The sequence below is a fragment of the Psittacula echo genome (genome assembly GCF_963264785.1).
Source record: "Psittacula echo genome assembly, chromosome: 2".
In the NCBI taxonomy this organism is placed as follows: domain Eukaryota; kingdom Metazoa; phylum Chordata; class Aves; order Psittaciformes; family Psittacidae; genus Psittacula; species Psittacula echo.
Window position 1 is genome coordinate 123,306,832 of NC_137737.1, and position 19,842 is coordinate 123,326,673.

Below are 19,842 nucleotides of genomic sequence, written 5' to 3' on the forward strand. Positions count from 1 at the left end.
ATCCAAACTTGTTGACAAACATAAGGCCACCAAGAGCTGATGTTGTAAATGGTTTACCTCGAACCTTAGAAATCCATTAGAAATAATGAGTTCACCATATGGCAAGATATACCCCAAGTGACACAGAAATGCAACAATCATTGCTGCTAAAAGTTTATAGCAGAGTGCACACAGGAGATCTGTTGGTCCTAAAGAAGTAAATGAAAGACTTGTGGGTTTAGAGGGCAGCTTGTCCTAGAGATGACGTCTGAGTATTTAAAGAAGGCATTACAGCGAATGAAATGAAACAAGAGACATGACAGCTCAGGTGGAAGCAGGAATAAACATGCTTGAACATGCTTGCAGCTTCTCCAACTCCGAAGTTAAAAAAGATATCAAACAGCAGAGATATGGGGGGCATACCTCATATGGAGAAATAGGGTAGGTTTTCATTGTATCAGATTCCTCTGTATTACTCCCATCTGCTGAATCACTGGATTAAAAAGGCTTCTCTTCTGACAGTGGATTTTCAGGAGCTCCTGCAAGATAATGAATGTTTATCATTTCTTGCCATGACATCAGATAAGGCAGACTCGCCTTGTCTTTTTGCCTATTCCAGCAGTGATAAGAACAGAGATTACAACACACCTTCCCTGAGGTCTGAAAACTCACAGACTGATTGCTTAGTCCTGCTGAAAACAGGTGTCTCTCACCAGGGAGATGAAGCTGGAATAAATAAGCCTGCAGTGACTGAAACTTACTGGATGTATAAGCATGTGACCTCCTATTGTGGTTACTGGTATTCACAGTGATACCTTGCATTATATTTTCTCTTCACGGTTTTCCCTTTCTGAACTTGAACAGTAAAATTAAATGAGGCAGAAGGTTTGCAGCAAGATTTTTTCCCCAGGTTTAAAGGCTTCCCTTCATATTTTGTTCTAATCCAGCTGTTTTTGGTAGATAAAATGTGAGTAAGAAAGGAAGGCAAGTAACATACTTATCCACTTGGCCTTTTCAACAATTCTTTTCACTAACTTTTAAGAGTGACTTTCACAGTGGTAAGACCTTCACACAAATTACTAATGATGAAACATACCTATTTGATAGTTGTAACTTTGCTCATCTCATTTTCTCACTGTTGATAGTATTTGTGTTCAAATAAGAGTTTGGAATTTTCTGATTCATTTCCCTTTTTCTTTTTTTTTTTTTTTCCTGAATCGTGCAATCAAGTAGTAATACTGAAATTTCAAGACCACAACCCTGCTTCTACCGAAAAACAGGTGATTGTGCCACAGTGACAAAAATCTGCCATCATATAAATAGTACAACTTCTTGAAAGACTTGAGCTATACAGAGTTTCGAAAAGCCTAATTTGGTAGAGATATTCTCTCCAGCCATACATTCATTGAGTGGGTGAGAATATTTCCTAGCACTGGAAGCCATGTGCAGGCAGTTTATGTCTTTGCAGAAAACTAGTCAAGATAATGTTCTAAGGCATGCTTGATGTTTTGTTCATAGAGGAGACAAACAGCCTTGCAGTGTTTCAGTTGCATGTGCTGTCATTAATATAAACTTCAATAGTTGCATAATAAATATGTCTAGATGTTATCATCCAAAATTCTCACTGTGCCCTGTAGTCCCTGGCATAGCAAATGCTAGAGATTTCTGGTAGCAACTGCTTTTCCCAAGTGTAATATTTTTTAACCATGCAGCTGGCAATGCTGTCTTCTTCTACAGATGCTTGAGGTACATTTACTTCTCAATGCTTATTTTATGTTTAATTCACTGACCAATCGGTTGGTTGGTCTTACATTTTTCTTCACTGCAAATATCTCTAGTCAGATTCTGATTCATCTAACATTCATTTTGCTTAAGTTAACACCATGATTTTATGGAGGAAATGCATAGTGCTGTGATGCTCCACTCATAAAGATCTTCCTTTATCTCATAGAGCTGGGGGGGGCGGAATTTTGGCAGTTCTACCCATTCATTTATGGCATCCTGTAGCTCATTCCTGAACAACCCCACAAATTCATTTGTGGATTACTGCTGAGAATGAGAGTTTCAGGTTCTGATGCTGGTATGACTGCATCAGTTTTGCCAGGGCCTTTGCTCTAAACTTAGCTTATTTGTTACTGTTTCCTTTTGTCCTCCATATGAAATGCTACCTTACTGAAGTTTATAAATTTCATCCTGATTTAGTACTATCATCAGGTCTGCCACAGCAATAAAAATAGCATATCTTGAAGACAGAAACATGCCTTGGAGTGTCTTGTATTTGTACAAAGTTACCCCTTTTCCACAGATACTGTCGTAGCACATATACTGAGTTTATTAGAAATCATATACTGAAAGTCACTGAAAAAGAAAACAGTTTTACTGTAATAGTGACCGAGCATGGTCCAGAGATGTGGAATCTCCATCCTGGGAGATACTTAAACGCAGTCTGGACACAGTCCTGGGTGCCCCTGCTTGAGCAGTGTGTTTGAACCAGCTGACCTCCAGAGGTCCCTTCCAATCTTAACCGTTCCGTTGTTTTTGTTCTACTAGCACTCAAGACCTATTCATTAAGTTTAACATTGATCTTCTGTAAAGCCACCCAGTATCTGTGTTTTCTGTGGGGCAGTTTGTACAGTTTCAGATGATAGCAGAGAGGTATTTGCACACCATCTATTACAGTAAGGATTATATCTGAAACGGAGTATAAGGTCTCCTTCATACAGCACACTCACTCTGGTATTTTTGTTATCCATAAATGCCCTATGCAGTGCATGTAGTCTGGAGGATACATTATTGTGCTCCAGCTCAGAAAAGCATAGCATAAAAGGATGATATTTTACAAATAATTAAGGCTGTTGATTCTTACCTCAGTTGTATAGAAACATTACACATGTAGCGTTAACACAAACACCTCCTTCTGATGATATGCTGACAAATGGTTGGGGAACTTTACAAACCTTTGGGATCAATACCCTGAAATCCAAAGGAGAAATATTGTACTGTTGGAATCTATTATATTGCATGAATTCACACCAGTCTCTCCCGGTTTCCCTGCGTAATCTTGCTGAGCATCTCTAGATAATTAGGGATAATTACCTCTAGCCTTTGAATAGCATCAGTGTATTTCATGACATTCTAGTAGCCCCCTGCTTTCCTCATCTTGTTTGTTCTGTTCCTAGCCTTTTGAGAGACAATTGACAAGTTTGGGTACCTCTGTTTGCTGGCTGAGCTTAGGGATGGACAATAGAGCTGCTGGAGAGTGTTTGATAGAATAAATAGCAAGAACACTGCTGAGATAAATGGAGAGCTCCACTGGATATCACCAACTATCTTCTTTTGTAGTGAATGCTGAAATACCAGCAGTTGGGCTAGTGGAGAGTGGCAAGAACTGTGAAGGTAAAGGGAGATAATTGCTGCATCTGTGATTTGCAGGGACAAGGCTAGATAAACTTTTTCAAAACACTACAGGCCAACTGCTCAATGTGTGGTTTTTATCAATGAGAGGTTATTCAAGGGACAAAACCCAGAAGTTACAGGATTAAATGGAAATAACAAGACAAATGGAAGTGAGTCAACAAGAAATGAATTAATTTCTGTTCAAATCATGCTAGAAATATTAAAATTAAACAATTTGAATACTTGTTTTAAGAAAGAGTTCCAAATATATCACATGCAAAGAACTTTTGCAGTGTTTTATGTATAATTTTGAGTTTCAAAGGAGTCATCTCTGCTTCTAAATACTTGTTTTTCATTCAGATCATAACATCTCTCTCTCTCATGTGAATTATAGATTATCAGTTAGTGCCACGCAAAAGTTGCCCTTCTTATGTGGAGGACACCAGAACTGCAAATCCCTGACAAGGCCAAAGTCTGCTCTCTTGAAGTTCAGGGCAGTGAGCTTGCTACATGCCCTTCTCACTGCCCTGAGGAGCTCAAAATCTTTTTCTTTTCTTCACAGAAGCAGGAACAGCTTTGCGAGACAATGCGGAAACCTTTGTAAAATCTAGTCCCCTATTGGAAGTTATTCTTACAGTAAACTTTGTTGATTAATTGCTTTAGATAAAACAAATAATTTGTCATGCTGCTATTCAATCCTATCCTTTCCCTTAGTGGGAGAGGTTAGAAAAAGAAAACGGATGCCCTACTTTTTGTTGATAGCAACTGGCAGGAGGATGCTCATGGTATGCTGTATCTGTGTCCAGGCTGCATGGTTAGATATTTGATACTAAAATATGGTACTTGAAAGAGAAAAAAACAGATCCAGTACAAAGGAGAACCTCTGGTAGCTCACATCCAGCCAGTTACCTGGACATGTAGGAATTAGGAGATGGAAGCTGGTAAATGCCAGTCCAGATCCTGCATTATGTTTTGACAGTTTGTAGGATTTCAGCATACAGCAGGCAGAACTCAAGTATTCAAGTATTCTTGATTATACAGAAGAATGAACAAAGAACATCTTTATATTTATTATTTTTCAATAATGAGCTTGGATGTCTGCTCTTAAGTGTTGCTGCCTTAGGTTCAGTTGGTTCAGTTACTTCAGTTTGTCTTAACATCAGTGTAAATTGACGTGCTCAATTATAATGTCATGAACAGTTTCACTTCCCTCAATGGTGTGAGCTGGGCTGCTTGTGGGGATGAGACAGAGATCTGAAGGGAGAAAAAAAGGACAACAGTGAAGAAGACTATAGAAGAGAGTCAGGTCAGTTCAATACTCAGTATCTTTTCCTCTCATCAAAGGAAAAAAATAAATAGCCTTTTCAGCCCATGGAAGTAGCGAGAGCATCCTTTGTCCTCCCCATAAGCCTTCTTGGCCAAATAACTCATGAGATCAAGAGACGTTGCTGCTATGCTGTAAATAGGGAAAGACTTTATTTTATGCCACAACATGAAATAATCCTGTATTAGGGAGTTTTCTTGTCAAAGCCATATGCAATGAAGTCAGAGGACCTATGACTGTGATGAGTGCTCATCTCAGCCTCTCTTTCCTCACACACTCATAGTCTGCCTGTTTGTGCTGGGGATGGATTTGGTGCAGATCCTGCAGTGAATGTTCTCAGCTTTTTCTTTTTTGCTCTTTTTTTCTGGGGACTGGATACCACAATCGTCAGAACCTAACAGGGATCTGGGGCTGTAAGTATCATTGCTATCAAGTGCTGGCATCACCAGTTACCTCCTTGTCTTAACCTACTATGCCCTGGGAATTCAAAGTAGTAGTAAACATGTTACTTTCTCACTACCATTAGTTAGTCAGTAAGTACTTTACTCCACCATTTCTTAAGCAGTGATTGAGAAAGCCTGTGAAGGTACATAGACTTACTGGATGTGTTCGAATGTGCAAATAAATGAAAGATAAACCCCAAACAAACAAAAACCCCCACAACCTTACAGTTATGAAAGTTTAGGATTTGAAAATATGATAGGATGTAATGGTGTGGCAAATAAGAACTTCATTTTGGATTAAAGCCACCGCATATGTAGCTTGATTTAATTGCAAAGAAGACAGATTTTAATTTGATTTTCCCTTTTCTCTAGATTAATTTCACATGGACTTTATCATTCATAATAAACTAGAAATCTTTAAAGATCTTTAACCTATGCCCATCTCTTACACTGTCTTTTGCTGTATGTATGCTGGCATTTAAATGAAACAACCAATGGAGTCTTAAATGCCACTATAAGCACATTCATTCCGGCTGTTTGCAGGATTGTATAGGTCAACCAGCCAAGGGGCTTGACTTTAGTGTCTTGGGATTTGTTGCAGCTTCATTGGAGGGTTGAAATTCAATCTTAAATCACTGTGCTGTAACGAGTTGGTGCTACGGAGTTTTATTACAATAGTTGGCTTCTTCCTTACTCTGGCTACCCATAGACTGGAACTGCATATTTGTAGTGTCGTCTTTGGTGCAGATTCAACAGTCAGGCTTGGGTGTACCACACTGGCGCCCATAGTGTTCTGGTTAGAGAGACTATATGATGTCACCTTTTATATCACTGTAGTCAGGCGAGCCTGCAGAATAAATACTGATGAACTCTTCCTTCCATGCTAATGAGACTCTTAAATAATTTACTGTTGCCCTTATGAGCCAGGTCCTGCCACCTTCATGCAGTCAGAGCTTCTTTTGACTTCTGCAGGAGTTTTATCTGTTACAGAACCTGAGGCTTGGGCTCAGTTTTGGTGGAAGTGCACAACACCTTCATATCCATCACTGAAAAGCTTCCTGCACATTACTAAAAGGCTTTTTTACTGCACATAATCAGGAAAACATTTTTCTGTTAAGAATTACCTTTGTTCTATGACTGTCTGATAATGTTCCATCACGATATTAATATATATATAGAATCATAGAATCATAGAAGAGTTAGGTTTGGAAAGGACCTTAAGATCATCAAGTTCCAACCCCCCTGCCATGGGCAGGGACACCTCACACTAAACCATGTCACCCAAGGCTCTGTCCAACCCAGCCTTGAACACTGCCACGGATGGAGCATTCACAGCTTCCCTGGGCAACCCATTCCAGTGCCTCACCACCCTTACAGTGAAGAACTTCCTCCTTATATCCAATGTAAACTTCCCCTGTTGCAGTTTTAACCAGTTACCCCTTGTCCTATCACTACAGTTCCTAATGAAGAGTCCATCCCCAGCATCCTTGTAGGCCTCCTTCAGATACTGGAAGGCTGCTATGAGGTCTCCAGGCAGCTTCCTCTTCTCCAGGCTGAACAGCCCCAACTTTCTCAGCCTGTCTTCATACGGGAGGTGCTCCAGTCCCCTGATCATCCTCGTGGCCCTCCTCTGGACTTGTTCCAACAGTTCCATGTCCTTTTTATGTTGAGGACGCCAGAACTGCACACAATACTCCAAGTGAGGTCTCCCGAGAGCAGAGTAGAGGGGCAGGATCACCTCCTTTGACCTGCTGGTCACGCTCCTTTTGATGCAGCCCAGGATACAGTTGGCTTTCTGGGCTGCGAGCGCACACTGAAACCGGCTCATGTTCATTTTCTCATCAACCAAAAGCCCCAAGATATATATATAACCCCAAATATATATATATAAAACATATATATATTTGTTAAGATGTGGAGAAAATGAGCTAAGAAAGAGAACCCTTTCAACATCTTATAATTATGATTTATAGATTTCCAAGATCTGATATTTACAATCTCTCCTTAAGCTATGGACCAGATTCTCAGATGAGATTAAGTTCTTGCCACTCGTTTAGGGGTGGATGGTTCTGAGATATGAGGACAATATTATTAGCTTTCAAAAATAATTGAGCAATACTTACCTGTCTTTTTCCTTAAGCAGTTTTCAAAAAACTGCTGGTAAAGTACTGATGAGGGATAGTTGGGTTTTTTTCCTCAATTAAAATACTTTGAATTATTTTGCTAAAATATGATGTCTTCTGTAACATTATGTGCTATCGCTACCATCATCCTCCAATGAACTTCTTCTCTAAAGCACTTAGGAGAATGGTATAAAGACTGTTATCTAATTCTGAATATTTTTCACAGGAGCTGAATAGTTGAGTAAGAGTAACATTCATTGTTGAAAGGCAACATAGTATGGCTTAAAAAGAAGGAATATTTTTTCATACCTGCCTTTCTATTTATTTTGCATTATACTTGTCCAGTATTACAGCTACCCAAGTGACAGTCAATTACCTATCTGTCTGACTAACATGGAACTTTTGATATTAGATCATCAGGGTTTTTTTCTTCTTTGACACTTACTTGTCAGAAAGCTAGCATTTTCTCTTTTGCTCCATGAAACCAAACTTGCTATAAATATTATCGATTTACTCAGAACCTTCTTTGAAATTCAATAACCTTCATGCCACATAATCTTATAAGTGTATTTAGTGAACTGTTATAAGGGATTGGCCTCTTAAAACCACCCAAAAGCTAGTATTTCACCTAGACAAGTGAATTCAGATCATTAAAATCTAATGGGAATCTCCTCTGTGGTGAAATGATTGCTTTAACAGTCGCTAAAGATGTAAAGAAGTGATATAAGTCAAATTTTAGCATTTCATTGTGACACAGACTATATATACTCTTCTCAGGTTGTGAAGCCTCTTTTGAAAGCTGGTAAGTCGTAGGTAAGGAGGCTGTAACCTTTAGCTGTGGGACAGTCACTTCCTAGAGTGTTCTTAAGCCAAGAGCAGTTATCTAATGCCACCCTTCCACTTCAGATTTAAATCTTCTCCCGTCTGTTACAAACCTGGCATTTCTCCCATGTTAGATTTTATATTCCTTCTTACTGAAGTCAAAAGTGTCAGTAAAATTCTGAAATTACAGCAAGAGTATAAAATGTGTGTAAAAAGTGTTTTATGCTTTGTTTGTTTGTTTTAACCTTCTCCTTGCTTCATGTGTTAGTTTTCTGTTAGAAATTCTGGATTTTAGCGTTTGGCACGTCAATCATTTACTCTCCAATGCTGAGGTTTTTTCCAGGCTATTTTGGTAGCTTTTTGACATCTTTTTTCCTTAAATTAGAAAGTGTGTATTCTCCAAAATAATGGAAAAGTGTGATGTGAACATTGTGCACTTTCCCCAAGGTTTTACAAAAATGTTCTCTCAGTGGAACGTCTGGCAAGAAAAAGGAAATATGTGCCTAAGAGCACTGGAATGTGAATACAGGGTTTAAGTCAAATGTGTTTAGTGCTAAAAATTACGTTGATCCAAGGTCTGCTCTATTCCAGCTGAGTACTCAGGCTACAGGGTGGCATGAATGGCTTCCACTGCTCTTTTCCTGCCTAGGCATTGCCCTCTTTCTTGTGCTGGTGTACAGCTTTTTGGAGGTATGCAGTGATCTGGGAAAAAAAGAGGGAAGGAAGGAAAGAAGGAAGGATGGAAAGAGAATGGGATGGGATGGGATGGGATGGGATGGGATGGGATGGGATGGGATGGGATGAGAGAGAAAGGTCAGTGCTCTGCTACATACAGCAAAACTGTCCCAGGACTTCAGAACAGAAGACACTTAAAGCTCCAGGTGGAATTTTCTGGAGGATGCTTGGGAACCAGCTCAGTTTTTTAAGTTGCATCAACGAAACTGGACCATACCATCTGTACTTCAGCATGGCATGTTGGAAACTAGTGGCAATGGTAAAAGGAGCAACTTTCCTCAGAGGTTCATCATACCCAGGAAACTCCTTCTGAAGCCACAGGTTAAATTTATGACCATAAGATGCAGCAGAGAGTTTTGGAGAAAATGTCTTTATCCTTATGAACAGCAGTTAGTATGGATGATGAGCTGTGCCCTGGCACTTGTCCTATGAAGTTATTATTATTATATATTATAATTAATATTATAATATATTATAATTATTATATATTTATATATTTTTATTTATTTATATATTTTATTATATAATATTATTATAATTATTATATATTATAATTATTATTCTCCTGAATAATAATTATTAGCAGCATCAGCCACCTCTGAGACTTGCATGCATAATTCAAATATTTCAGATAATTCCTGACTTGAACTTTGAATGTGAATGCTCTGGACTGTAATTTTTGCAGTCCCAATTTTTTGTATACGATTTTTATTTTCAAAACCTGGGGAAACAGTGTCTATTTGGAAAGTCATAATTATTTGTGTCTTTTTTTCCTAGTTTTTAAATTGTTTTTATTTCAAAACAAGGTGTCAAAACTATAAAGTTTTATAGCTCTGCAGCTATTAAATATTTAATATTGTGATTATTTCTTGAATACAAGTTTGTTAGAGGTAGAATGGATATTTTTCTTACATGACAAATTGAAGCAGCTGTTGCATATCAAATGTGGAGTAGATTATATTTCCCTAATTTTGTAAACTCAGTAGTTTATAGCATATCAAATTTGCAGATATTTCTATATCTGTATATATCTATTAAGCTTTTATTTTTAAATTAAGCATTTTGATGTTTTTATAGTTATATCAAGCCACTTTTAGGTCTTTTGTTGTCTAAAATTATATGTTACAGATGAAAGCTCTTTTTCTTCATCTAGTAACTCTTTGGATGGATATAGATGTAGTTATTCACCTCAAACTAACCTGCCGTTTATAAAAGCTTTTTCATTAAAATATAAACCTGACTGTTATACATGAGATTTCTGACAGAAGAGAAAATTGACTTTGTAATTCTAGTCTGGTGTCTGATCACTCAGACAGCTTCTGATACCTATTTTGAAGTGTAACAGGACCCGAGCATTTGGAGGAGGCGTTTACTCCATAGGGGGCATTTGTTGAAGTCTTCTCTCAAAAAATGTTTTGTTTTTTTTTGTTTTTTTTTTTAATCTATCTGTTGACTAGGACTATTGTGGGATTTATTTCTGTACTCCCTATGCAGCATTGCTGATTGCTGCCTCCCATTTTATTTTGTTACTCTTTCGCCATAAGCAGCACATGAGGCATTAAGGATACAGCTGCCCTATGTCTTGTATTCAGGATGCTTCAAATGTGCTGACATCTGGTTGATCCATTTAGGTGGAGAAGCTCAAAATTGAAACAGATTAGCTTTCCTGAACTTTGTGCTACTCTTAACACAAAAAGGCTTGGGGCATGGCCAGAAGGGAAAATTCAGCCTGTGTGACTTTAATGCAGCCCAGTCTTGTAGCTTAGTACCTTCTCCTTGCACTCTGTAGTAAGGGGGACATGGGGAATGTTTGACAGACTTAGTGAAACAAAGAAGTAAAAGAACAAGACAAATGTGGCACATCTTCATTAAGTGATCTGATACAGCCCCACTAGAGCACTTTACTGCTAGTCCTAGTCTCCTGTGTTGTGCACTTTACATTACAAGATTGTTCATGCTGATGGTGACTAAATAACTGAGCGCTCCCTTGGCAGCAGTAATAAGAAATACTATGTCTCCTTTTCCAAGTGTTGTTATAAGAAAATGTTATTTCCTATCAACTTTTATAGATTTTTATAACTTCTTATGAAAATTTTTCACACAACTGGACATAGGTTTCACTAAAAACTGACCCCAGTATTGAATTTGCCAAAACTAAAGCCTTTCTTTTTTATTTTCAAGAAAGGTTTGGGTTTTAATTCCACTTCTATGTTAATCATTAAAAAACAGTATCAAGCAACAATTTATGATGGACACTCCCAAATTTTATTGTCTTAGTTATCTCCAGTAGTGGAGGTGCCAGCTTCTCCCAAACATGTGTTTGTCAGGAAAGGTATGACAGTAAGCTCCAAAAGGACCTTAGTCACATCAAGAATAGCCCATTTCTCTCTCCTTGAAATCCTCTGACCTACCAAGTTGATATATGCCTTCTAGCAACAGGAAAAGTGGAGCCAGCTAACACTGCCTTCAGTGCTCAGGTGTTCTGGCTGTTTGCAGAAGAATCTGAAAATGATAATGAAAGCAGAAATTTGTGTGGGAAAATTTCTCATTGAGAAAAACAGCCTCTTTATCAAAATGGTTTTGGTGAGAACATTTCAAAGTACTCACATGCATGCAGCTCCAAGTGAAACTATCCGTCACGGTTTCTGCTCATTTCCGACTGCACCACATGGCAGAGGTTAGTCTGATGGCCACTTGTGGCTACTAGGATTTTGGATCTGTGCAAACACAGACAGTACTGGATCTTCATTTCTGTGTAAAAATAGCCAGTAATTGTGCACAGCTACCTGTTTCCCTCCCTTTATTCTGATTATTTCTGTGCAGCGAATTACCTGAATCACAAAGTGGAATTAGGGACTGCTTTTATTCATTTGCATGAAGCTAAAAAGTCTATGGCCTTCACCTCTGCCTGGGGACTCTGTTGTGTGAAATACTAGATTTAAGAACAGCAGCACTCACATGCTTTCTGTATTCAGTGCATATTGCTCATGGTATAAAGAAAAAAGAACTTAGTATGTTTTCTCTGCCATTATCATGAATTATTATGTTTTTACCTTCTATCAGCACTGTCTGCAAGAAGGTTTTGTAATTTAGAAAAAGAGTAGCAATTTGAGCAGGATAGACATGCCTCCTACCTCTTTCTTTTATTTAGATTTTTTCCCCTACTGATGTATTCTGTGGTCTTTATGGGTGAGACAAATACTCTGTTGATGACAAGAGCAAAATACATGAGACTTTAGCTGCACAGGACAGTCTCACTGCATAGCCTGATGGTGAAAGCTCTTGTTAGTGGGCAAGGAATGGTGCTGTATGTTTGGCATCCTGCTGCCCGGACTCCTTTGGTGGTTTACGTGCTGTCACTGTATATAAAAATAAAGAGCCTTGTAGGCAAGAAATAAGAAACTCCCAATCCCAGATAAGCGCAATAAGCAGTAGGCTGTAGGCTCATGTTTCTGCTTGTGCTCTCTTTTTGACTCACTAATTTTGGGTTTTTTTTGGCTGGTGACACAGCTTCAAGGAGAAGCTCTCCCCCTTAGTATCCTAATTGACGTTTCAGTAGGCAGCAGGAGAGGAAAATGAACCTTATTTCTTTTTGTTTGCAGTGGGTGCATTTATCACAGTAATCTATAAAAAGACTAATTATGTTTTATATGTGTATGTCTATCTACCATTCATATACACATTTATGCAATCATCTTTGGGAAGATACCTGTGGCCACTGTGCTGTTTTGTCAGAGCCCAGTCCTAACAGACATGTTCAGAGATATCAAGGCAGATATCAGAGATATATACATGAAGGAAGACTTTGTATCTGAGCCATTTTAGGCATGAGCTGAGTACCAAGCCTGTTAACATGGGTCTGATGGCAAAGTGCAGTGGCTGTGTTTGTTGATGTTGTAGAACTACATCTTTCAGGCATTTAAGGTGTAGAGCTACATGGCTCTGAAAATTGCTCCTAAGGACAAGTTTAAGAAGGGACACACACTATACATCTTCATTCATATCTGTGCTGCAGAATTCGTATCTGTGCTGCAGGTTTTGTCCCTCAGGCAGCTCTAGGTGTTTCAACACTACGTAAAATGTCTAAGGGCAGCCATCTCTTGCAGCAAACCATTTGTGTGAAGTTAATTTCCTCCATAGCCACCCCAGTCAAGTCCTGTGCTTTCTACACCAGCAAATTCTCATGTGCCTGGTGAAGAAACGAGGAGGTGGCATTCCATTGTGGGTGCTAGTGAGCTGTTAGACTCCTCCATTATGTTATCCAAGACTAGTGGTCTTCCCAGGCAGTTCACCTATGCCCAGGGACCATTTTGAGTTGGTAGGTATGTGTTTTGCACACTGCTGCCCTGTTTCAGAGCCAAGGACACTTTACTGGAGGCAGTCCTAAGATAGCTGCCTTCAGTGCTGGGAGTGTTATAGGACACACTCAAATTTATTGCTGCTGGTGAAGACCTAGGCTACATGAGAGTTTTAGTGGCTCTCAGGGCAGAGGTGGCTAATAAGCAGATTCTCAACTGATTTGTCAACTCCATCCTCTGTTCACTTGCCAGGAGCTTCCGGAAGAAAGCCCTTTCACTGTCTCTGAAAAACGGTGATATGAGAATTATGTAGGTGCCTTCCTGACCCTGCAGGATCTCCAGGCTCTGGCTCTGGTCATGGAAGTCATAAATGCTTTCCTGAATGATACAGGACAGGACTCTTGGTGCATCATTGCTAATGCCATAAACTGTGAGTTCTGCCTGTGCCAAGGTGTTTTTGAAATACTCTACAATCTTACAGATGGGATTTGAAGCACCCTTGTAATGTATTGTGTGATGTATCCTGTGATTTAGGGAAGCTACACGCAGACGTATTCCCAAACATGAGATCACATAAATTGCCGGAGGGAGCACATTAGAAAAAGCATGTCATTCTGAGGTGTCCTTGGTGAAGTCCAGGCTAGGCCATTATTGTGATGCTTGTGAATCTACTATAAGGTGAGGACATTACAAGAATGACATCAGGGTCACTATTGTTGTGTACCAATTAGGTTGCCCACATACTTCCAGGAAGGTGACAACCACACCATTAGGTACTGAAACTCCATCTGAAGTCCGTGTAAAATATGTATTTTTCTGGATTTGTTCATTAACGTCTGTAGTTCTTTTACATACCTAGGGCAGAAAACAGGTTGACACAGACGGACAATGAGTTAAAAGAAGAGAGGGCCAAGTGTGACAAAAGCAAGGAGATAGTTAATGCCTCATGAGCTTCACTCAAATGGAGTTGTGTTACCCCTTACCTACAGCATGAAAACGATAAGATAATTTTGTTAAGGTAGGATAATATCATTTTAACATTGCTGAGTGATAATTTTTCATTATATAAATGTGCCAGATGTTTATCTGATAAAAGTCAGTGTAACTTCCCTGATTGCAGAGGAGCTGCTCTAAGTTGATGACTCAATCTTTGTTCATGTAATTGGTTAGATTTATCGTATTTATTAACCACTGCATAGGGAATGTGATTCATAGGACCATTTCATGACTGGCGTAAGGGACAGTTTTTATACACAAAAGTTGGATTCTGCTCTGAACAGCACCTAGTCCTGCTTGTAGGTGAGAATTGAATCTGGTCATTACATGTAAAATGAAATGGTTTATGTGAAATACCCACATATGCTAATACTTCGGTTGGTATTTATAGGGCCATGCTTATTCCATCTGACTCAGTTATAAATATTTTAAGTACATATTTCAGTAAATTTTAGGGTTCGTAACAATGTAGTAAAATCAAGTAGCTGTGTAATAAATTCTACCAAGCACAGAAAGTCAGTTGATTCTCAGTAGGATTCTATTTAATGCTCAAAAATGTCTTGCTACAGCTGGAGAAATACTGAACCAAGTTTAAACTTCAACAACTATGCTGCTGAGAAAGTTGAATTTAGTATCTTTATAACAACAGACTAGATTTTCAAAAATTGGTAGTAAATTAGTTGATACTGAGTCTAAGAAAACACAGACATGGGGAAGGGAGGGAGCATGATGGTACTTCAGTAACAACAGCAAGGTTCACATGGCTTTGCTAAGCCTAGGTGAGCTTTTGTTTAAGACAAATTTTGTATTTAAGTAAGTATTGACAAGACTTAGATTTTCCAGCATACAAGAATAAAATAAAACTTGTCTGAGATTGTAGAGGTATTTTTGTATTATATGAGTATTTTGCAAATATTTTCTTAAAGTTCTTTCCAATTGCTTTTTCATTAGAAGATCTGTATGATCTTCTAGTAGCTTGACTAGTAGCTATCTTCAGATATCAGTGTACTGACAACGCTGACAAAGGCTACACCCAGGAACCATAGTTTCGGAATTCTGATGTAATTTAGTCTGGGGAATCCTGGTGCAAATAACAAAATGTCAAGTGTTTTGTCTCACCCATAATTAAAAAGTGGATGTTCTTTTTATGTGTTTTCTTACAGCTGGCAGCATTAGAGAGACAGATCTTTGACTTCCTTGGTTTCCAGTGGGCTCCTATCCTTGGCAATTTCCTACAAATAATAGTTGTCATTTTGGGTTTGTTTGGAACCATCCAGTTTAGGCCTCGATATATAGTCGTGGTAAGTCTCATTTATTACCTTTTTCTTTTTTTTTCCAATTAGCTTTAAAACCTGTTATATTACAAAGTGGAATTTTATTGGTTTCAAAAGGTTTCAAAACAGCAGATGGTATTTCTGTAGAAACTTAAGAGGGCTCTATATCATTTTGCAAATTTAGGACTACTAAGTGGCATTTCTGGGATTTTGGAAGCTATCAAGGATAGGTAACCTAGAGAAAATTCTGCCAAAATCATGACCATGATACAAGACCCTAGTAAGATTCTTTAAAGAATGAAATACCCAAATGGGTCAATTAAACCAAGAATAAATGAAGAAATGCAAATTGTTCTCTTTGCAATAGACAAGCAGAATCAATTGCCATTAAAAATAAAATAAAAATAAAAAATTTTAATGATCAAGTTATATTTAGCTACATGTTCCTATTAAACAGGGAGAAGCAAGGATTGTAGAAATTCTTTTGGTCATGTGGCCCATGGGTTCAAAAGAAATCTCCCTCTCACATTGAACTTTGTGAGATACTTTGCTGAGATACGTATTTATGGCCTTGACCCAAAATTGTTGTAAATTGTCTCTGATGCTTGTAACTTGAAGCTTCTTCGATTTTTTTCCCATGTTTTCAACATAACCAAGAATAAAAAAATTTCAAAGCTGTGAAGAAAAGGTCAACAAAACAATATCTGTTTCTTCCTTCTCAGTCTCTTCTGAATGGGTGAATATTATGTCTTTACTTGGCAGAGCCTGTATGTGGAGCATTTCATTTGTGCTGTCAGTAATGGATTTTAAGATGTGAAAGTTGGAGTTTTTTCCCTCAGAGAAGGGTAAAATAAGTGTCTACTGGGTAAAACCCATTAAACAAATACTTAAAAAACTTCATCTTTTCTAGTCAAGCCTGGAATCCTGTAATTCTTGGTCGTGTCTTAAAAGAATAAGTGAACAAAAAGTGCAACCAATGTTCCTTATACTTACATTAGCTAAGCTTCACAAGCAGACTATAAATAATTGAAAATGGATTGATGTGAATAATAACATTTTTATCTATTACCTGTGGTTGAAGAACTAGGCAGCAGTGTATATACATCCATATATTGATGACTCATTTTTCTGCTTCATGTTCTCCATTTTATACATAAGACATAGGAAGCAAGTGAGGGTAAACATCTGTAAAATTGCATAGCAATTTTATTTTATTAAAGAATGAAATACCTAAATGGGTCATTTAGACCAAGAATAAATGAAGAGAAGAAATACAAAAGCAGCATAAGCATAGCCATTGTAGATTAAATTCTGAGTAAAGAAATGAGTTCTGCTTAATACTTTGGGTGATATAAAATTTGGACTGAGAGCTTTCTACCAAAAAATGCCCTACCATCTAAGAGCTGCCACGCAATGGCTGAGCCATAAAGCATCTCTGTTGAATACAATTGTCATTCCAAGTAGGTAAACCCAGTAGCTCATATTTTCTTATCTACAGTCCTTCAGATACAGTACTATAAGGAGGTGATTCTGGAATAAATATGGAATTTCACTTGCTCATAGGTAAAATTCTGAGTCCTCAGAGCTTAAGAAACAGAGAGAGAGAAAGAGGAAGAAACAGCATTAACTCCAAGTGTCCTAATTAGTTTTAATTCAATAATTATTTCTAATAGTTTTTTGTATTAATTAGATCAATTTTTGTGAAAAATTTGTCACTAAGCAAATGTGCTATTTTCAGTACTTGAATATTTTGTGGCTGAATTAAATCAGTGCAAAGTTCCCAGGGGACATAAAAGTGCATAGCTGGTTCCTAATTTTTCCATATTGGCTCATTTAAAACTTACACAAACATTTGCAAAGAAATAAAACCAGCTAAATTTCAGTTTTAACTGTGCTGTAACACACCTGTCATGGAGCTCCAGAGCTCTCCTATGATCCATTTCCCTGTGCATGCTTTTCCTTTCTTAATAGGACTTGCTATTACCAGCAAGATTTTTCAGGCTATTAAAACTGATTAAAGATGTTGACAGGATACTTGTTAAAGTTGGGGGGTTAAGCCTGCTTCTACTTCTGATATGAGACTTCAAAAGCCTTCTGAACTATGAGTCATGTAGCTAAAATTGCACAAACCTGGCCCAAAGCTGAACATAAATGTGTTCATGAACAGTGAGAGATGAAAATAATACACTTAAATAGGGGGAATATTAGTTGGAAGTCTCTGCTTTACTTGACTTAATTTATTCCATTAAATAATATGATTCATAGGCAACGTGTACACCTGAAAAGCCAAGAGGTATAAAAAGCAAAAGCAGAAGAAAGGCTATACAGGATACTTTACACAGTATTCAAGCAAATGTTACTACAGACACTCAAGACACATGTGAAAGATTTTGGGCATCCAAAATTACTCTTTGAATATCCTACCTAATAAGTCCTGAGTTGTTATGGTTCCAGTATATGTTGATATATGGCAGTTTCCATGTCATCTTTCACAAATATGAGCAAGTAGGGCTCTGCAAGTACTGATGCCTCTGAGGCACAGCCAGGTATTACAGGGGGATGATCTGATGACTCAGCAGTTGCTGCCTTTCCCTTGAACTATCCCTGAGCCAACATTCATTTCTCTTAATGTCAAGACACTGTCAGAGGAGGCGGTGCACTTCAGATTAAATATATACTTGAATTAGTTTATTCATTAATGCTAAACTGACCCCATGGTCCTTGTAGTATTCACACTTAGAAATTTCCCTTTTCTCCCTTACCTTTCAGTTTGAGAAACCATCCTTTGCATTTTTCTTTAACTCTTTCTTTTTGTAACATTGTGTCCAATAATAACAATGATTTAACTCCAGAAATTGTTGTATTTCACTGGTATGTGAAAGGTGTCTCTGCACTGATTTCAATATGACCTGTAGAGTCAAAAAAGGCATAGAAATATCATATTGTAGAGAGGCAGAGGCATTAAGAAAGGGATCTGAAAGGAACCTACTGGGTTGCACAGTAATCTAACAGACATTTAACCTGTAAAGCTTAGGTTGTACTCATTCCAAATAGTATCTAAGTGCTTCCTTACACCACATAGTACACAATCCTTACTGCAAAAGTACAAAAGCAAGAATGTATACAGTGCATCATGGGGAGAAAGCAGCAAAGGTTATCACCAGTGTCCTAGGTCCTTTGAGGAGAAGGAATTTAGTAAATGAAAATGTCTAGGTAATTTTTAAGTAGCGCATCATATGGGATATAAAATAAAAAATAATTAGAAAAAGAACCCAAACCAAACCAAACCAAAAAAACCCCCCAAAAACCAAAATAAAAGAAAAAACCCAAACAAAACCAACCAACAAACAAACAAACAAAACCCCTAAACAAACAACCCTTCTTATTGATTCAACCTGTATGGTGAATTCCTTCTTCATGCCAGATACAGTGAGGGTTGTGATGTCGAGCATGAGACCAGCTGAGCCAACAGTTAGTGAATGTGGCTGGCCATACAGCTGGGGAAGGAATCACTGGCTGGGGAGAGGGGATTGAACAGACATACACGCAATGCTCAGAAAGTATTACAATTTTTTCAGGGAGAAACTCTCAAATTAAGAAAAGCTGCTATTAAAGCCGTCCTCTGCAATCTTTCTGTGATCCTTTTGTATATTTGCGGTTTTGAACTACATGGATGCATACCAATTTTTTCCAGTTGCAATAGAAAGGACAGACATTGGGGGTTTTCTGATGATTGCAGCTATAGAATAGAAGCTTGATTTGCAGAAAACAGAAGACATGGGGAAAATAAGGCATTTGACAGCAAGAATAAAAGATTGTTTTTGTTGTGAAGTCTGTGCCAGGTAGTTGAGTTTTATCTTTCAGTCACTGAAACCTTTTTTGACACAAAGTGAGTCACTTCAACCAAACTTCTCACATGCTTTGTTTTCCCCTTGCATTCTGGGTTCTTGTCTTGAGACCTTGTGGCCTGACTTGCAGAAATACTGAATGCTCAGCCACAGGCAGCTGAGCTTATAAAGCGCTTTATAGCTCCAAGTGCTCTGAAAATGAACTCTTAAGCGACTCAGGTTGGATGCCTATAATGTATGAATATTTCTGAATGTAATCTCTGCGTGTATCAAAACATCATTTGCATTCTGAGAGCTATATCATTCCTTTATAACGTAAAGTAAATTAGTTAATGTTTGTTCAGCTCTCACACATTACAGCAATGAGCATCTTAGAAAACCTCCTGAGGAAATTAACATTCTGTCCTTAGAGCAGGGTCTGAGCAACAAAGAGAATTATTGAGTTAGCTGTTCATAAAATGTATCAAGGGAGGTAAGGTCTTCTAAAACAAAAATATACCTATGGTGCTTTAATTAATGTTTGCATGGTATTGCACAGCCACAAAATAGAAAAATTAAATCAGAATTGTGGCATTTCCAAATTTTGCTTTCTTTCTTTTGCTGT

General features: G+C 38.0%; 1 protein-coding gene across 1 annotated transcript in view; it reads left to right on the forward strand.

Annotated features, from left to right (window-relative positions):
* Nucleotides 1-19,842, forward strand: part of NKAIN3 (sodium/potassium transporting ATPase interacting 3) — a gene marked incomplete at both ends in the record, with an annotated part of 363,381 nt that overhangs the window by 157,719 nt on the left and 185,820 nt on the right. The window contains one exon of the mRNA XM_080610873.1: nucleotides 15,280-15,417. Coding sequence (XP_080466999.1) covers nucleotides 15,280-15,417 — 138 coding nt within the window. The remainder of the gene's footprint in view (nucleotides 1-15,279; nucleotides 15,418-19,842) is intronic.